Genomic DNA, 17,948 nt, shown 5'->3' on the forward strand with positions numbered 1-17,948 from the left:
AAGCTCTTAGGAAAAAAAGAGAAGCAACAACACAGAGACACAAGTATTCTAGACAGGAATCCATGACGGTGTGAAGTAGGCACCAGAGATTTAGAATTCGCTTTGGAGAGTGGGTGGAGGAGAGAGCGGAGTCAGGGATGGCTCCTGGGAACTTGGATGGGACAGGGACCAGGAGGAAAAGCAGGTCTGCTGGGGAGGATGCAGAGCTTGGGTTCTGACACACTGAGTTTAAGATACTTGTGGAATATACACCTGAGCAAGGTTTCTCACACTCCCTGTTATTGACATTATTCTGATTGAGGGGGCCTGCCGTGTGCACTGTAGGATGTTTAGCTGCATCCCTGGCTTCTACCCACTAGATGCCAGTAGAATCCCCTCCCCCAATGTCTCCAGACATTGCTGTATGTCACCCAGGGCAAAACCTGGTTGAGAACCACTTATCAATAGAGAAGGATCTTAACTCATGACTTTTCCTTAGTTTTTCTTTTTCAAAGTTATTTCACACACCATAAAACTCACCATTTAAAGTGTACAATTCCGTGGTTTTCAATGCATTTGCTAAGTTGTGCAACCATCACTACTAATTCCAGAACATTTTCATCACCCCAGAAACCCCATACCTAGTAGCAGTCACTTCCCATTTCCCCCTCTCCCCTAGTCCCTGGAAACCACTAACCTACTTTGTCCCTGCAGATTCACCTTTTCCCCGACAGTTCGTATAGAATCACAGTATGTGGCCTTTTGTGACTGGCTTCTTTCACTTGGCATCTGTTTTCACAGTTGATCCATGTTGTAGCGTGTATCAGTACTTCAATAAATTTATTTTTTATTTTTGGCTGTGTTGGGCCTTTGTTGCTGCATGCGGGCTTCTTCTAGTTGTGGTGAGCGGGGGCTACTCTTCGTTGCAGTGCACGGGCTTCTCATTGCTGCGGCTTCTCCTGTTGAGGAGCATGGGCTCTAGGCGCGGGCTTCAGTAGTTGTGGCATGCAGGCTCAGTAGTTGTGGCTCGCAGGCTCTAAAGCGCAGGCTCAGTAGTTGTGGTGCATGGGCTTAGCTGCTCCGCGGCATGTGGGATCTCCCCAGACCAGGGCTCGAACCTGTGTCCCCAGCACTGGCAGGCGGATTCTTAACCACTGCGCCACCAGGGAAGTCCCTTCATTCCTTTTTATGGCCAACCTTCCATTGTATGGATATACCACGGTTTGTTTATGCACTCATCAGTTGAGGGATGTTTGGATTGGTTTCCACTTTGTGGCTATTTTGAATAATGTTGCTATGAACATTCATGTACAAGTTTTTGTGCAGATGTATATTTTCATTTTTCTTGAGCACTTTCTAGGAGCAGAACTGCTGGATCGTATGGTAACTCCATGTTTAACCTTTCGACGAACTGCCAAAGTATTTTCCGAAGTGGATACACCGTTTTACATTCCTGGCAGCAATGTATGAGGGTTCCACTTTCTCCACATGCTTGCCAACACCTGTGATTGTCTTTGACTCATGTTTTGTTTCAAGTTTCCAAAAGAGCACTTAATATTACGCTACACTGTTTATGATAACTTTATACATGAGAAAACTAATGGTCAGGAGGGTGACCTACAGGGGTAAGGCTTAGAGGTCAGTAAAGTACTTTCCAGCACTAAGATTTATTATTCTCTGTTGAAAAACTGTATAATTAATTACAATACCACTCTATCATTCATATAAGATGCTGGCAGCTTGACACATGATGTCTGTGCCGGGTTTTAGTTTTTAAAGCTCCATCCATGCTTCTACCCTTCCTCTCTCTACTCAAAGATCCCACTTAGCAAGTATCCTCTTTTGTGCATCATTGCTTTTTCCCTCTATGTGATCATTCCACCTCCATCAGCATAACCCCATAACATCTCCCATCCTAAAAATATAATTAAACTTCCCTTGACCCCATGTTCCCTACCAGTATCTATCCCATTTGTCTGTTTTCTTTTTACAGCTAAACTTGAAATTTGTCTCTCTTCACTTCTTCCAGTTTCTCTCCTCCCATTCCCAATCTCGTTTCTAACACTCCACCAAAGCACCTGTCAGAGTCAACGACTTCTATTTCACCAAATCCAAATGACTGATTCTCAGCCCTTATATTACTCAACTTATCAGTAGCTTTTGATACAAACTTGCATTCCCTCCTTAAAGCCTGTCTTCATTTGGCTTCTAGGACACTGTTCCTAGAACTGTTTTTTACCTACCTTACTGGTCACTGAGTCTCATCTGCTGGTTCTGCCTCATGTTCCCAACCATTAAAAGCTAGAGTAACACAGGGCTTGGTCCTTGGACCTGTTTATTAGGCACCTCTATTAGGTGCCTAATCTATTAGGACGTCTATTAGGCACCTCAAATAAACCCGATTTTTTTCTCCTATACCTCCCCCGATCCTCCCTCAATTCTTCTCCTACAATCTTGCTCTCACAGGAGATGGTCTCCTTTCTTCCACCTTCTCCACCAACCTTGGAGTCGTCCTTGACTCCTCCTTTTCTCTCTCTCCTCATCCATCAGTTAGTGGCTCTATCTTTTATGTTCAGAATCTGACGACTTCTCGCCTCCCATCTTTATCATTCTGTCCCAGCCACCATCACGTCTCACCTAGATTATTATAACTGCCTCCTACCTGGCCTCCTGCCTTCCACCCTTGCCTCAGGGTCTATTCTCCACACCACAGCCAGAGTGATCCCCCTAAAAAGTAGCTCAGGGCACATCAATCCTCTGAACAAAATCTTCCATGGGCTGACTGTGATATTACGGTGTTTGCAAAATCGCCCCCCTACTGCCCCCTCTGTGTCCACACTCTTACGTAGTCCCTGTCCCATGCTAACTCTGGACTTGGCTAGGTGACTTACTTTGACCAATGGGACAATAGAGCCATAAAGCAAGCAGAGGCTTAAAAAGCGCGTGTTCATTTGGTCTTGTCCTATGTTGCTGCTGGGAACCTTCTGCCACCAGGTCAGCAAACTTGGGTTAGCTTCCTGAAGGATGGGTGACCATGTGGACAGAAGCCCCAAGCATTCCAGCTGTCCCTGCTGAGCGAGGCCAAACTAGACCCTTCAGCTCCAAATGAGTTAGCCTAGTCAGATGAATAACACGGCCCACCTTGAGAATCTTGAAAAATAATAAACGTTTGTTATTTTAAACCACCAAACTTGGGGTGTGGCAGTGTATCAGTTAGCTTTTGCTTTTGGTAACCGACACACTGCCTGTTTCACTCAGAATAAAAGCCAACATCCTAACATGGCCTCCAAGGTCCTACACGATCTGGCCTCCCTCATTTTATGGCACTTCACTAACAGCCTCGTTGGTCCTCATATCTGGTGTTATCCTACCTCAGTGCCTTTGTACTTTCTGTTCCCTATGCCTACAGTTTCTTTCCCCAGATATCTACATGGCTTGTTCCCTCACTTCCTTCCTATCTCTGCTCAAATGCCACCTTACAAAGATAACTTCCCTTACCACCCTAATAAAATACCCCAGGACTCCCCATCCATCCCCCTTACCCTGCTTTATTTCTCCTTTTAGTCCCGATTATTACCTGACATACACATTAAACATTTATTTCTTGTCTGTCACACCTCCTCACACACACACATGCGAGACACCAGAATTTATGGTCTACAAGGGCAGGATTTTATCTGTTTTGCTTATCACTGCAGCCCCAGCACTTACACTAATGCCTGGAATTTTTGATCACCAGGAAAATGATGGACATAGCAGTCCTTCTGCTAAATCTGGTACCTAGGCCTATCGCCTTAAGTATTTCTAGGGGCTGTGGTGGGGAAAGCGGCGACTATGCTCCCTACTGGGACATATTTCATTTATTGCAGGCCAAATTCCTACAGCACCCACAACCCAGAAAACACTGAAACAAATTCTCGTTAAGGATGCAGGCAGAGCAGTAGGATGAGGGCTGGCCACCGGTCAGTTCACACTCGGTTCCTCTCGACCTCCCCGCTCCCTTCCCTTCCTTCTCATCCTTTCCCCGTTAGTCTGCAACACCAGTTTGTCAGATCATTTGACTGTTCACCAAATGGTTAGGAAGACACAAAAACTCCAAGAAAGTATTATCAGCATAGAAATTTATTTGAATTCAAAATAATATGGTTATATTTAGGATAATATAATAATTATCTACAGCACATATCATCGTAGGCTCTGAAACAGTTCTAAAGATGCCATTCTTTTGAAGTCAAAAAATATGTAGTAAGAATGTACAAGGAAGCAAAAATATAAAAAATAAGTTTGCTGAGTATTGGGAGTTGTTACAAGAGCGGCACACCACGGTAATGTAACAGAGTCCAAATTACACAGCATGCGGCAAGGAGTTCTCTTGCTTTATCAAGTCCTGGAAAATAAACCAGTAACCTCAGAATGCAAGAATACCACCACTGGGTTAACAGGGCAAACTTTCTGAGGGACACAGCGAGTAATTCACTATACTTCCCCTTTCTCTAACTCCTTTCCTCACACCCATTTCTTTTCTTTCCTCCAGGAGAGGTTTTATCCTGTGGAAAAAAAAAATTGGTTTTATTTGTAAAGTGGAGTAAACAATATCCTGATTGAAGTAGGCAATGTTTTAGCTAATGATGCTCAGGAATCAAACTTCTGAAAAAGGTCAGTCAGCGAGCTAGCAGAGCCCATCAGCGGCTCGCAGAAAAAAACCAAAAATTCAGATAGTATGTGTTTGCTAAATAGGTAAAAAGAATAAGCAGTTAAAAATGGGTGAAAAATCCCAGGGTTTATTGTGAACTAGACAAACAAAAGCAGACAGATGACCTTTGATTAAGTCCATTTACTTGTGGAGTGAGCTATAAGAGGCTCCAAGATAGAGTTTGGCTCCCAACAGTGTCCACAGCCAAAGGGCAAACTCAGAACGTCTCCTCCTCTCGTAGAAACTGGAACACGGATGAGAAGTCTTTTTTGGAGTAGCCCTTCGCACACATCATCCTGTAGATCTGATGGGCCTGACTGCCCAGAAGGATTGGGCTCTTCGTGCTGGTAGCAGAGTCTTGTGCTAATCCCAGATCCTAAGTCAAACAAGGGCGGAGGGAATACATTGAGGTTGGTAGTTAAGGCTCACTTCAGAACTGTGGCTCCTAATGCTTGGGTTTCAAAGAAGAAAAAATGAAGCCTGAAAAAATAAGATACTTACAAGCACGATGTTAAGTTATATATATATTTTTTATACGCCCTTTCTTAGCTGCAAAACTGCTCCAGAGAGAAAACCTTGATTTCTGAGTGGCCTCTCCACTCCTCCACCCTCCACAAAACCTATCTGTTTTGTTTTGACTTCGGCCAGGTGTTCCTATCCAGGTGAGATCACACAGAGAAATGCTTTTTCAAATCTACAGAAGCCTGTAAGCCTAAGACAAACCCCATTATGAAATTAAGCATGATGAAATTATCAATGATGAAAATATCCATTCAATGTCTTAAGTCAACACATATTTAACAACTGCTGTGTGCTGGGCACTGTTCTAAGTCCTGGTGATACGCAGTCATGATAATAAAACCAAGTCACTGTTCTCAGGAACGTACTATCCAGCGTGGAAGATAGACAGTAAAACAAATACTAAACTTCCAGACAATGACAAGTGCTCTGGAGAGAAATAAAGCAGGGTAAGGGGTCAGAAAGTCATATATAGCAAGGGGCGGGGTGGAAGGAAGAGAGTTCTGATTGATGAGATGTTTAGGGAAGACCTCCCGAGGCAAAGACACTTGACCTAAGATCTGAATGTGAGGGGGCAGTGAGTTCTTTGGAGAGCTGGGGGAAGAGAGTTTCAGGTGGGTGGAAGAGCAAGGGAAAGGCCCCCTGGGGGGGGCATGGCTTGGATGCTCAAGAAACAGTAAGAAGGCCAATGAGGCTGAACTAGAATAAGCAAGGGGCTGGGGAGGGAATTGAGACTGGGGATGGCAGAGGTGCAACATGGAAGCTTTATGATGTCTGGAGACGAAGCTGGATTTTCTTTCAAGTGCAACAGACAATCAGCTTCACAACAACACTTTAACATCTCTGAGCGCTAATGTTTCATTCAGAGAGTTTTGGAAAACTTATTATTGTCTATTGTTTAAAAACAGACAAAAGTTAACATAATGAATCTTTTATAGTTAAACTGTAGTTAATGGTATCCTCTACTGTAAGAATGGAATCTTGTCCAACCTTGAAATATCTGGGGGTAGATGGAAGACAATGGAGGCATGGTTAACTGAAACAATATTCCCCACATTTCATTTGTGATTAAATAAGTGCTGCAAACAAGTGGCAAAACCAAGACTTCCTTCTTACCATTACCATCTTCATTTCCTCCACCAATGGAAAAGCCAACAAGCAATGAAAGAGGAAGACAAGAAGCAAGATGAGGCCTATTTGTATTCTTTGAGGAACACCCTTGATAACGGAGTAGTTACTGATACCATCCACTCAAAGGAGGAAATGATTCAAGGGAAAAACAAGCAAAGTTTAAAGAATGGATTAAATCTCTAGCCTCTTGGATATCTATGATGCTATAGGTGTTAACAGTATTTTGTGCTTACTTGTAGAATTTTCACATGTAAACCCACAGATTTGGAAAATCTACGTAACCTTAAAGTCTTCTACGGCTTTCACTAAAAAGCAAGTTTAATTACTACCCACACACTTCACAAATGTGGACAGCTACATTATTGCTTATACCCAGACAAGCAGATAAGCCTCTTTTGTCAACGTCATTTTGCTGCACATCTGCAAGATGCATTTATGTAAAAACGACAGAAAATCTACATAGAAAGACTGCCTATCATTTTTAACCTAGTAGTATAACTAGAACATAAGAACCTAGAGTAAACACAACATATCGAGGAGAAGACAATGCTATTGAGAAGAAAAGGCTATTAGAGGTTTTCAAAGGGGCAAGTAAATATCCCAAATAAGAGCTAATAAAACCAAAAAGGGGAAGCTAAAATAGCTTTGGTGGCTGCTACCTTAAAGGGTGGACATTCTAAAAAGAGAAAGGTGATTTAGTCTATAAAATCCTAAGTGGCTTGTCAATCCTGAAATGTTAGAAAAGAAGGTATCCTTTGAAGCTTGTAACATATAATTTAAAATAAACAAACACCCCACTTCACTAATCAAATAAAAATATTTATGAATTCTGAGCTCAGTGGGTGGTACAGGAAAAAAATACAAAACAATTGCAAAAGGTTTCAACAAATTAATAGAGGACCAAATCGTTATGTATTACAAGGACACAGGTACACTGGGTGAGTAATAAGAGTGGTCATAATTTTCCATAATTTGTTCCTTAGTGGCCATCAGAAACAGACTTCTAGGTTGTGGGGTTTAGAAGAAAGATCTAGTTTTTGTATTGATTATGTTCTGATTATATACACACTATATATTAGAATTTTATGATGTTAAGACATAGAAATAGGGCTTCCCTGGTGGCGCAGTGGTTGAGAGTCTGCCTGCCGATGCAGGGGACACGGGTTCGTGCCCCGGTCCGGGAGGATCCCACATGCCGTGGAGCGGCTGGGCCCATGAGCCATGGCTGCTAAGCCTGCGCATCCGGAGCCTCTGCTCCGCGATGGGAGAGGCCACAACAGTGAGAGGCCTGTGTACCGCAAAAAAAAGAAAAAGACCTAGAAATAAATGTACAAGCCTCTACTTCAAGGACACATTAACATTATCTCCCCCAACACAATGAGATCTAATGGTAGTTGAGCAAAATATCTCCTAGTAAGTAAAGGCCTGATCTGCCCAAGCAGGTATGATTGCTTTAATCAATGTAGCACTGATGGGGACTTCTTTAATCTCTATCAATTTCTGTACACAAGTCTAATTAGTTACGGTATGTTTTGCTAACAGCTATCTGAGGTGATGAAAGCATTTTTTAAGTTCCTTTCTAAATGCTTTCATTTTAAGCAAAATTCAGAAATCTTGCTCTTTATAAGCGAAATGACAACTTACAAAGAGCAAAAGAGAACAGGAATGTCCATATGTTTTACTACTGTACTGTCTTATGCTATCTTTTATTATCAAGAAAATAATTTTAAAGGACCTCAACAGGAGCAGATTCTTCCTGGGCAGGGACACTGGAGAAAATGATGGAAGTAAAGGTGTGACGTAGAGGAGAGTCCCCAAATAAAGCCAGCACTGCTTACAGGTTACTTGTCAGCTGCTTCCTCTGTTGGAGCCATTAGCAGTATTTTAGGAACCAAATAAGCTAACAGGTCACAACCCACTTCATACATGTACGTAAAGCAAACTGGGCATAAATGCGATTCTTTCACTCTTCTGCGTGCCCTAATAAACGACCCTGCAGCTTTGTGAAAACAATCCACTTAAGGAGCTACTTTCTGTTTGCAACAAGAGCAACACAGCACAACTTACAAAAGCCTGTGTGGAGGATACGCAAACCTAAATACAAGGTACAGATCGGCATAAAAATAAATATTTTCTTAAATGAAACACGAGGAGAAATAAAACTACAAAATAAGAAACGTAGTTTCAAACATTGCTTCATCCAATAAATATTTAAAGTGAGCCAACAATGCGCCAGGGGTCTGGCTGGAGGGGCAAGGAAGGAAGAGGCAGGCTGAGGGAAGAGCAGGCGTCGAGGGCTGCCAGGGAGAGGGGACAAGAGGCCAAACGAGTTCGGTGTGGCTGAAGCAGAGGAGGCGGGTGGGAAGGCAGAAATGAGCTGGTGAGGAGAGCAAAGGCCTTTAAGACAATGTGCAGAGATGGACTTTAATCTACAAGTAACTGGAAACCATGAAAGAGACTTAACAGGAGAGATGACATAACCAGGGTTTTACATTTTAGGAAGTCCACTCTTTACCGTAGAAAATGAACTGGAGAAGAAGATGAGAATGAAAGGCCAGGAGACCAGTTAAGGGCAGATGTTGTAGAAGCTAAACAAGGTTCAGCCAGGGTACTGGTAGTGGTAGAGAGGGCAAGTGGGTGAATTCAGGGCACAGCCGAGAAGCAGAATGGATGAAACATCCTGGGAAATGAAGGAGAGTAAGCTGAATACGGTATACAACTGTACATATTCTTACTTCTGTCAAAAAGTAAATGGCAGGGGTGTGGGGAGTGGGGTAGGGAATAAGCTCTCACAAAATCTGCAAGTTGTTTGTCTAAAAAGTATTTTCTAACGTTGAGATCACAAATGAGAGGAGGCCAACAATTTGCTTTTCAAATGACTTTATACATAAATGTATACATTCTTAAAGTAGGAAGATGTATTTAGATATCTAGCATCATGCGAAAGGTCCTCTCTTCTTTTGTGATATGTATATCCAATGTCATTATACTATTAACCGTCGGAAAATGCTTATTACTGCTTCCGTTCTAAGGACTTGGTAAATAATGTAAATTTAGGATGAAGAACAACATTTTACCGGCTCACATTACAAACAAACCCCAGCACAAAAGAAAAATCCCAGCCTATTCTTCTCATCTGAAAGGCCAGGATTAAAAATGAACAAGATAAAAGGTTTTTATCCACGCTAAGTTTTAAATAATTTCCAGTGACTGGGTCACTAGTTTAGTAATCTTGCCTTCTAGGATAGACGTATGATTTGTTACGAGAGGGGAGAAGTGGGGGTAGGCTGAGGTGGGGCGACTGAGAAAGGAGGGAAGGAGAACGAAACCACTAAACATTTCCCCGCTCTCTTGGGTAGTCTCTGCATTTACCATACCTTAGCCATGAGTGTTGTTCCGAATCCACCCTGATAGTTATTAGCCGAGGGAACTCCATCCATCACCCCAGGTACAGGATTATAGGTGTCACTTGACCAACATCGTCCTGAGCTCATATTTAGGATTTTAGCCAAGAGTTTTGGGTCAAGCCCTAACCTGTCAAAGAAGGTCAAAGAAAAGAAGTGTTAAATGCCAAAATATACAAGTCACGTGTGATTATTTACGTGTGAGGATGCTCCATCTTCTCTCTCCATTTATGATATGTCTTCAAATATCTAAGCAGACTGACTAGAATGAAGAATCCAATCTTAAATTATAGGGTATTAAAAGCCAGTGATTAAACATGTCTGAGCCAGGACATTTTGCACTGAGAGAAAACCTTCTGCACTACCCTGCTTTTAAGAAATAACATACGACTGCATAAAAGTATTGTTGGTTTACCACACACATGGGTTTTCTAGTCTTTTGGACATTATTGCATTTATGTGTCACGTAAGAACCTTAAGCCAAGATGATCATCTAAATTCTACAGTCTTTACTCACAAGTGATGTATTTCAGAAAGAAATATTGACAGTTAAATTATGTATCATGGGAGTCCATGTGGATGCATTTATATGTATGTTTATTCCTTTAGCTCTTATGAGAGAATAAATGCAAGAGATGAGCCACAAGCAGTAAAATGAGCTTCAGGGAAGTTATCGTTATAAAAGAAGACATTTCTTGCTGGAAACTTTTCCTTATTTATTAAATCTTCATTAGACATTCTTGCTTATGAAGCAAGTCTGCACAGAGTTGTGACATATGCTATCTATTCAGAGACATGCATTATAGTTCTGGGTCAACTGCTGATAAGGTTACTGATCCTGATAAAACAAAGCTTGCCCAAGCGGAAACATCATTTGTTCTATCACTGAGCTGATGGCATAAACGGCTGTTCAATGTGGACCCAGAAAAAAAGTAGAATTAAAATGCTCTATTACTTTATTCCAAGTATCTTAGTGAAGCCTGGGAAGCACAGTTTTGCTACGTATCTTTGAATCAAGTTTCAAATAAAACTTTCTGCTTTTTCTTAAAACCAATCCCTTTCAGAATTAAAAAAAAAAAAGATTAAACAGAGACACATGTAAATATTAAACGAACTGTGCATTTTGGGGTGCTGTTTAGTACTTGTGTGTTCAAAATTGTCTGTCTATTTCCAGATCAGAATAGAATGACCAGTAAAACCTTTTTCCAATGCTCGAGCAGGGTCTAGGGCTAACAGCCAGGATGTGTACGGACTCACCACATAACACAACTGTTATGTAATCAGGCTTTCAAGGAGCAGCTGTGGTTCAAGCAATACTATATGGCATGCCATGAAGATGAACTCACATGGTAGCCTGTGTTATAATGAGCGGTTTTTACTAAAGGTTATAACAGATAAAGATTCCATCTAAATCAGCTGTCATACATTCTGTTCAACTGTACACTGCTGGAAAGAAACCTGATGGTTTCATTCATTCTTTTATAAAGATCCAAGTTTGTTACATGTATAATTTGCTACTGATGCTTCCTTTCCCCTTTCAAATATAATTAGGCTATCAGGATGCTATGGTAACAGATGACTTAGGAAAAGATAAAGTCAATGCACTTAGGCAAAAATTGTGAAAAGTAAAATCACAAATGAACAACTAGTTAATTTGCTATAACTGCAAATATATTGTCTAAGCACAAATATGCAAGAATGTATATGTCTAATGTGCTCTATGAGCAGAGGATATTTTTAAAGACCCCAAAACACTGTCTTTACCTTCCATTTGGAATATAATTCAGGCTTCCTAATTTAGATTTTCTTTTAAAATGGCTCATTACATTCAAAGCAGCAGAGATACTCCCCCTCCTTATAACCTACCAGGTTAGACTCAACAGTGCCTCACGACACTCTTTATTGCTAAAGAAATTCATACTCTGTCTATAATACTCACCAAAATGGGAGCAAAGCTTATTATCCTTTGTAAAACGCTACATTTCATTTTTCTTGAATGTTCAGGGAAAAATACTGGCGCTGATTTATGGAACCCTTTTTGGTGAACATATTACTATTTAGAAGCATCCTGAGGGGCACACACAAAAATGAGGTGGCAGTTGTTATGGGCTCACTTTTCAAATCTGATGCTTCCCCACCATGCTGATTCTCCTTAGGAGATGGCTACTCCCTCTCCAGTCCTCCCCAACCCCCCAACAGCAAAGTGTATCATTAAAAAGTCAAGTTAGAAGTGTTTTGCATTTCATCTTTCTGAGGATTCTTTCACTGGCATATATATAACTGACAGTTAAAATTAGACATGATATTAAAATCAGTTACTGAAGTCCTCTGTCTTCCACTGTGCCCAAGGCTTGTAATGGTCTGAAACCAGCTAGAATACACAGTAATTGTCATTCAGGGAGTCTATCCTAGAACGTCATGCTTCACTGGAGAAGACTGAGTTTCATTTGAAATCAACAAATTAATCCAAGACAGGTATCTGAAAGGGCAAGTTTAATAGGAAGCAGCTACTGGGCTCTCAACCATGATAAAATGTTATTGCTGTTTCCCTGTAAATTGGCTGGGAACATATGATACTTTCTGCATAAGAGCCCCATTGCTGTTCAGGAGATATACAGCTCAAGCCATCAAAAGGATGACAGTCTGTCAGTCCCCATAATAACTTGCCACTGGATGTGGTTCGAGAGTGTGCGCATGCATGCATGTGGCTTTACAATTGCTGGAATGTTCTCTGATATAAACAGAATGAATTCATTGCTCTGACCGCATATATAACGCAACTCAAATAAACGTCACTGTGTCAAATCTACTCACCTTTAAAACACAAGAATTTTAAATGAACTTTTGGGAGAAGTAAAAATGATGCATAAACTATAAGAAAAATTAAAGAGAAGCCAAGTGTTTGCCTTCACTGTAACCAAGGCTTTTAAGGGCCAAAAAAGTTTGTTCACCTTATAGTCTCTGTAAGTATCTATACTGTCTGGTTTTATGTAAGAACAAAGCAAACAATGTCCCTAAACTGAGATGTTTGTATCACAGGAACCGATCTGGAAATGAAACATCTAAGACTATGTCAACTTAAATCAATCATTCTGTTATTCACCAATGTTTACGCAGACCTGCCATCTAAGAAGAGGCTGTGCCTGCCCTCCAGGAGTGGGCCAGTTAAGACGCCTGCCCAGTAACGTTTACCTGAGGCAGGGGAAGAGCCCCCCGACCCCCACCTCATTCGTCTGACAAATCTTCATTGAGTGCCTATTACATGCCAGGGATGTTCTTAAGATAAAGTGGTGAGGGACTTCCCTGGTGGCGCAGTGGTTAGAATCCGCCTGCCAATGCAGGAGACATGGGTTCGAGACCTGGTCCGGGAAGATCCCACATGCCACGGAGCAACTAAGCCCATGCACCACAACTACTGAGCCTGCGCTCTAGAGCCCACGAGCCACAACTACTGAGCCCGCGTGCCACAACTACTAAAGCCCACACACCTAGAGCCTGTGCTCCGCAACATGAGAAGCCACCACAGTGAGAAGCCTGAACACCTCAACGAAGAGTAGCCCCCATTCTCTGCAACTAGAGAAAGCCCGCGTGCAGCAACGAAGATCCAATGCAGCCAAAAATAAATAAATAAATTTATTTAAAAAAAAAAAGATACAGTGGTGAGCAGACAAAGCTCATAGAGCCTGCATTCTAGTTGGGAAGACAGACAATAAACAGACAAATAAATATATAATGCTAGCCAGTGAGAAGTGTTATAAAGAAAAAAAACATTAACGTACAATTCAATTCAAATACCAACCACCACCACCATCACGTCAATAACTACCATGTATTGAGCACCTACTATGTATCGGGCACTGTTTTAAAAGGTTTACATGGATGATTTAATTTACTGTTCACAACAGATACTACTGCTACTGTGGATAGATACTATTATTTTTGTCACTTTACAGATGAGAAAAGCTTAAGTCTGTGGCAGAGCTGGGATGTGGTCATCAACAGACACCCACACTCACTGCCCTGAGTCTCACTGGGTCATATGGGTAGTCACTTAATCAGCCAACATGATGGCATCCTATCAGTTTAATAAGAAATTGGGCCAAACCTTTATTATAAACCTTTTGCCATATGTTATATCTATCAGGGTATACAACTAAGAGGTTTCAGTCATCACCTAAATGAAAAGGCAACACCTTCTTAGGGAAGTAACCAGGAAGCTAAAATTATGCTTGTGGGAAAGTTCTCATCTTGAACGGCCTTCCAAAAGTTTGACTGTTTTAAGCTTCTTTTGGTGGAAGGAGACAATATGGCTGTTGCTAGAGGGGCCTGGACCCTGTTGGCAATGCAAACAACTTGTTATACCGCCCATATTGAAAAAAAAGCAAACCAAACAAAAAACATAATTTCTGGCAGAACAAAAATGAAAACAAAAAAACAAAACTCATATTACCAATGTTATTCTTACGTGGTGCACGGGAATAAAACCTCTCTAACGCAAGTAAGGCCCTTTCAGTACCATAAAACTATGTTCTGAGTCCTAAATAGATCCCAATTAGAAGGCAGAAAGTTCTAGTAAAAAAGAATTTCTAAATATGTTGTATACCAATATTTTTTATGCGTTACTTTTTCATAGCATTTAAAAATCTAACATCCATAAACACTCACTGTAAAAGATCATAGGGTCAACAGTTTAAAACTATAAGGTTTTATTCTTCTATTTATAAAAGGGAAACGTCAGTGTTCAAGAAAAGACACTGACTTATGAGAATGAAATTAATCAGAAACGATCACTTCATGGGAATAGGTAACTCAATTTGTAAATGTTGACATTAATTCTCTAAAAAAATTTTTACTTCAGAGTGAACAGAATATAATGTGGCTGAACCACTTCGATGCTATACTACTTTGTGGGAATTTACTACTTGGGAATTTATGCTTGCTGATGCCAATTTTCTCTTTCACCTTGCAATGCTCAATAAATCGTGGCCGCTCTCTATACTCTATTAGACAACATTCCTGTCATTTTAAACCATGTCTGTAAACCATGGAGAAAAGACAATAGCAGAAGCAATCATTTTTAGGACTTTCAAACCACTGAGAATCTCTGTAAGATAAACCGATAAAATCCTAATGTCATGAAAATAAGCAATTCATTAGTACAATGTAGAGCACCATAAACTTACAAATTATTGTAACAGTTAAGTAAAAACAATGAGTTCCTGCTTTGTGTTCAGACATGTGTGTGTGTGTGTGTGTGTGTGTGTGTGTGTGTGTGTGTGTAAATATTTCATTTACACACATATACATCAGTAACAGTAATAGAGTTTTGGAAAAATTAAACATTGAAAGTTTCATATTTCTAAATATTGTTTTTGTCATAGTGGATCAAGGCCAACAATAAGGGAAAATCTATTTATTGCTTCTGCTCTTAATATTGCTGTTTGGAATTTTATCACTTTCTTTTCTCTTTGATAATAAACTTACTCTAGTAGCCAATGTATACATTTCATTGTATACATTTTATTCATTTGATTCAACTGATTTTCATACTACTCTTCATTAGCTGGCTTTTGGAGTTAGACTTCCATAAGCACTTACTGTACAAAAACTTCATTTTAGAATGATCATCTAATAAGACTTTTGCTAGGAAAATTATTTGAGGAATGCTAGAGGATGCCTAAGGAACATTCTGATCCAGTGACGTTTAAAGTAAGCAGCAGAATATAAAATGAACTGGCAAAAAGAGAGGGAAACTTCAGTATAGTATAACCTAGGCTTTTACTTTTTTTATTATATACTCATTTATATCCAGAAAAATGAAAAAAAATTCTAAAGATGCAAATGCATACTAATGCTCTAATCCTACTGTCAACACCAATTAATTTTGTATGCAATTTTGGTTCCAGAAATTTACATTTTCCTCCTCCATAAAATTAATCTAGAGGATGAACATAAAAACAAGTTACTAGTAACCGGTTTTTCAATTATGATAAGTGACCCATAGCCTAAACTGGCTACAATACAGACATAACACCCTGAACAGCTTCTCATATACCACCAGTTTTATTAAGGCTTTGTACAAATACGCCTTACCATCTTACAGACATTCAATTTTAAAATGTAAATGGTACAGGATATTGATAAACCAATTAGCGCTGATGCAAAGCAAATTCCTCTTTTGTCTCAATTACAACATGACAACTTAATAGGTCAAGACAGTTTAACATCTGAGACAAGGGCAATTCAATAAAACAACAGCATCTTGATATGGTAATTAAGAGGAAATGTGAATCCATTACTGTGTTTTAAAAAATATCTCAAGCACTTTGGCTCTTTTTATTGCTTTCATCAAAAGCTATGGTATGAAACACTACTCTGATTTGTGATATATTTGGCAAGCAGTTTGGGGACGTGTGAAGAAAACACCTCAGTAAAAGCATCTTTCTCATTAAGCATTTTCTAAAGTAAGAAATGTATATTTATTATATTCATGAAATGCAAAACACCCCAAAAATTAATTAGGTGATTAATCATATGTAGCATTCCTAACCCAAAAGATTAAAGGCTAAAATTAAGACATTAACCTTAAGCATTCTAAAGGATGATCACCATCGTAGGAAGAACTGAATTCCTGAATCACTTTCAGCAAAGTATGAATGCCATTTTATTTCAATGAAAAGATATATCCTTAATGTAATGTAACAGAACCCTAGGGAAGTTAAAATGAAAAGAGTTATGCATACGAGTTCGGCTTTATGAATGCCATCCAGTTTATCCTGAGAATAAACAACCAAGAACCCTTTTAGTGTAGATTTTGGGGACTATATTTAAAATAGATACATAAAACCAGTCACATGGTAGCATAACACCTGAATTCACTATACATTAAAACTGTATTTTATACAAATGTGTCCTACACTGCCAGAGATTGTTTAAATTTTATAGTAAAAGTGTCTCTTGCCTTTCGACATAATAGAAGAAATGGAGCTCCCATATAAAAAGGATAATGTAACTTCAAATATAAAGCACAATACATTTTATGGCTTATGGCAGAGAGCATTCATGCTCTCCAGGGTCCTATTGGTCGTCCAATAAGCAAAGTCTATTAAAGTTCAATAATGAAATACTTTCACAATGTTCCTAGATCAACTGATTTATCTCTCATGAACATTTGTTTTCAACATCAGAAAATCAAAACGGAAAGCTCATAAAAACTGTTAGTATATGAAAATGTACTATTCAACAAACCTGATTCCCAGATTCATAGCTTCAGCGGTTCCAATCATACTAATAGCTAACAGCAAGTTGTTGCAGATCTTCGCAGCCTGAAAATAAATTGAGTACATATTAAATATCTTTATTTTCAAGCTATAACTCACAGGAAGATTTCTTCACCCTATTCCACGTTTCTAAAAGTAAGAGCATCCAACTTTTGATTCTTTCAAAGGAGGAAAGGCACTTGGTGCTGCAAGCCTCCCTCTGAGCCTAACACAAGATCCCAGAACAGACTGGGAGGGGGTCCTCTTCCCCTAGGGAAGAGCTCTGCGGTGTGGTGACTGAGCTACTCCTATGGGCGCAAGCACAACAGGGAATACTGATTGATGTGGCACAACTGCTCCTTCAGGAATGAGGCTGACATTCTAACTAGGGAAACAGGAGTAACACACCAAATGAAAAGGCAATGAACAAGCCAACACAACTAAGTGGTAAACTGTATGGTAGAAACTGTAAGACAGAGACAGGCGTCCAGAGAAACCAGATCACTGAGGGCAGGTGCGGAGAGGAAGCAGAACCTGAAACCATCTCTCAGAAGGCCAGGCAGGATTTAAATAGGCAAGAGAGGGAAAGAAGGAGAGCAGGGAAAAAAATAAATACGCAAGGGCATGAGATACTCCTGAGAACAGTAAGAAAATGGACTCATGTGCAGTGGTTTTAAGGAATGAGGAGAAGTTTGATAGTTAAGACTATGTCAAGAGCTACGGAAGCTAGTGTCCACATTTGACGTGGTACGAAATAGGGATCTGTGCAAAGCGTCAGATCTGGGAAACCTATGATGATACAAGCATCTTGATGGAGTTGGTTTTGGTTACAATGTTGGCAAAGTGGTAAACCTGGTATCCAGAGATCTACTAGGCCCAGTGAACAGTAAACAAGGTGTGAGATAATGAAAGATTGAACCAGGTAATGCGTGGAATGAACAAGATAGCCAACAATGAGAGCCA

General features: G+C 40.1%; 1 protein-coding gene across 2 annotated transcripts in view; it reads right to left on the reverse strand.

The window, feature by feature from the left end:
• HIBADH (3-hydroxyisobutyrate dehydrogenase) overlaps positions 1 to 17,948 on the reverse strand; it is a 132,958-nt gene that overhangs the window by 23,855 nt on the left and 91,155 nt on the right. The window contains exons 6-8 of one of the 2 annotated variants that reach the window (XM_079931868.1): positions 16,975 to 17,051; positions 9,700 to 9,856; positions 4,090 to 5,048 (exon numbers count right to left, since the gene is read on the reverse strand). In XM_079931868.1, the coding sequence (XP_079787994.1) occupies positions 4,890 to 5,048; positions 9,700 to 9,856; positions 16,975 to 17,051 (393 nt within the window). In that variant the 3' untranslated portion in view covers positions 4,090 to 4,889. Of the gene's footprint in view, positions 1 to 4,089; positions 5,049 to 9,699; positions 9,857 to 16,974; positions 17,052 to 17,948 lie in introns of those variants that run through there. The other variant, XM_079931869.1, reaches the window with a different exon arrangement.

The sequence above is a fragment of the Stenella coeruleoalba genome, assembly GCF_951394435.1.
Source record: "Stenella coeruleoalba genome assembly, chromosome: 9".
Lineage (NCBI taxonomy): Eukaryota > Metazoa > Chordata > Mammalia > Artiodactyla > Delphinidae > Stenella > Stenella coeruleoalba.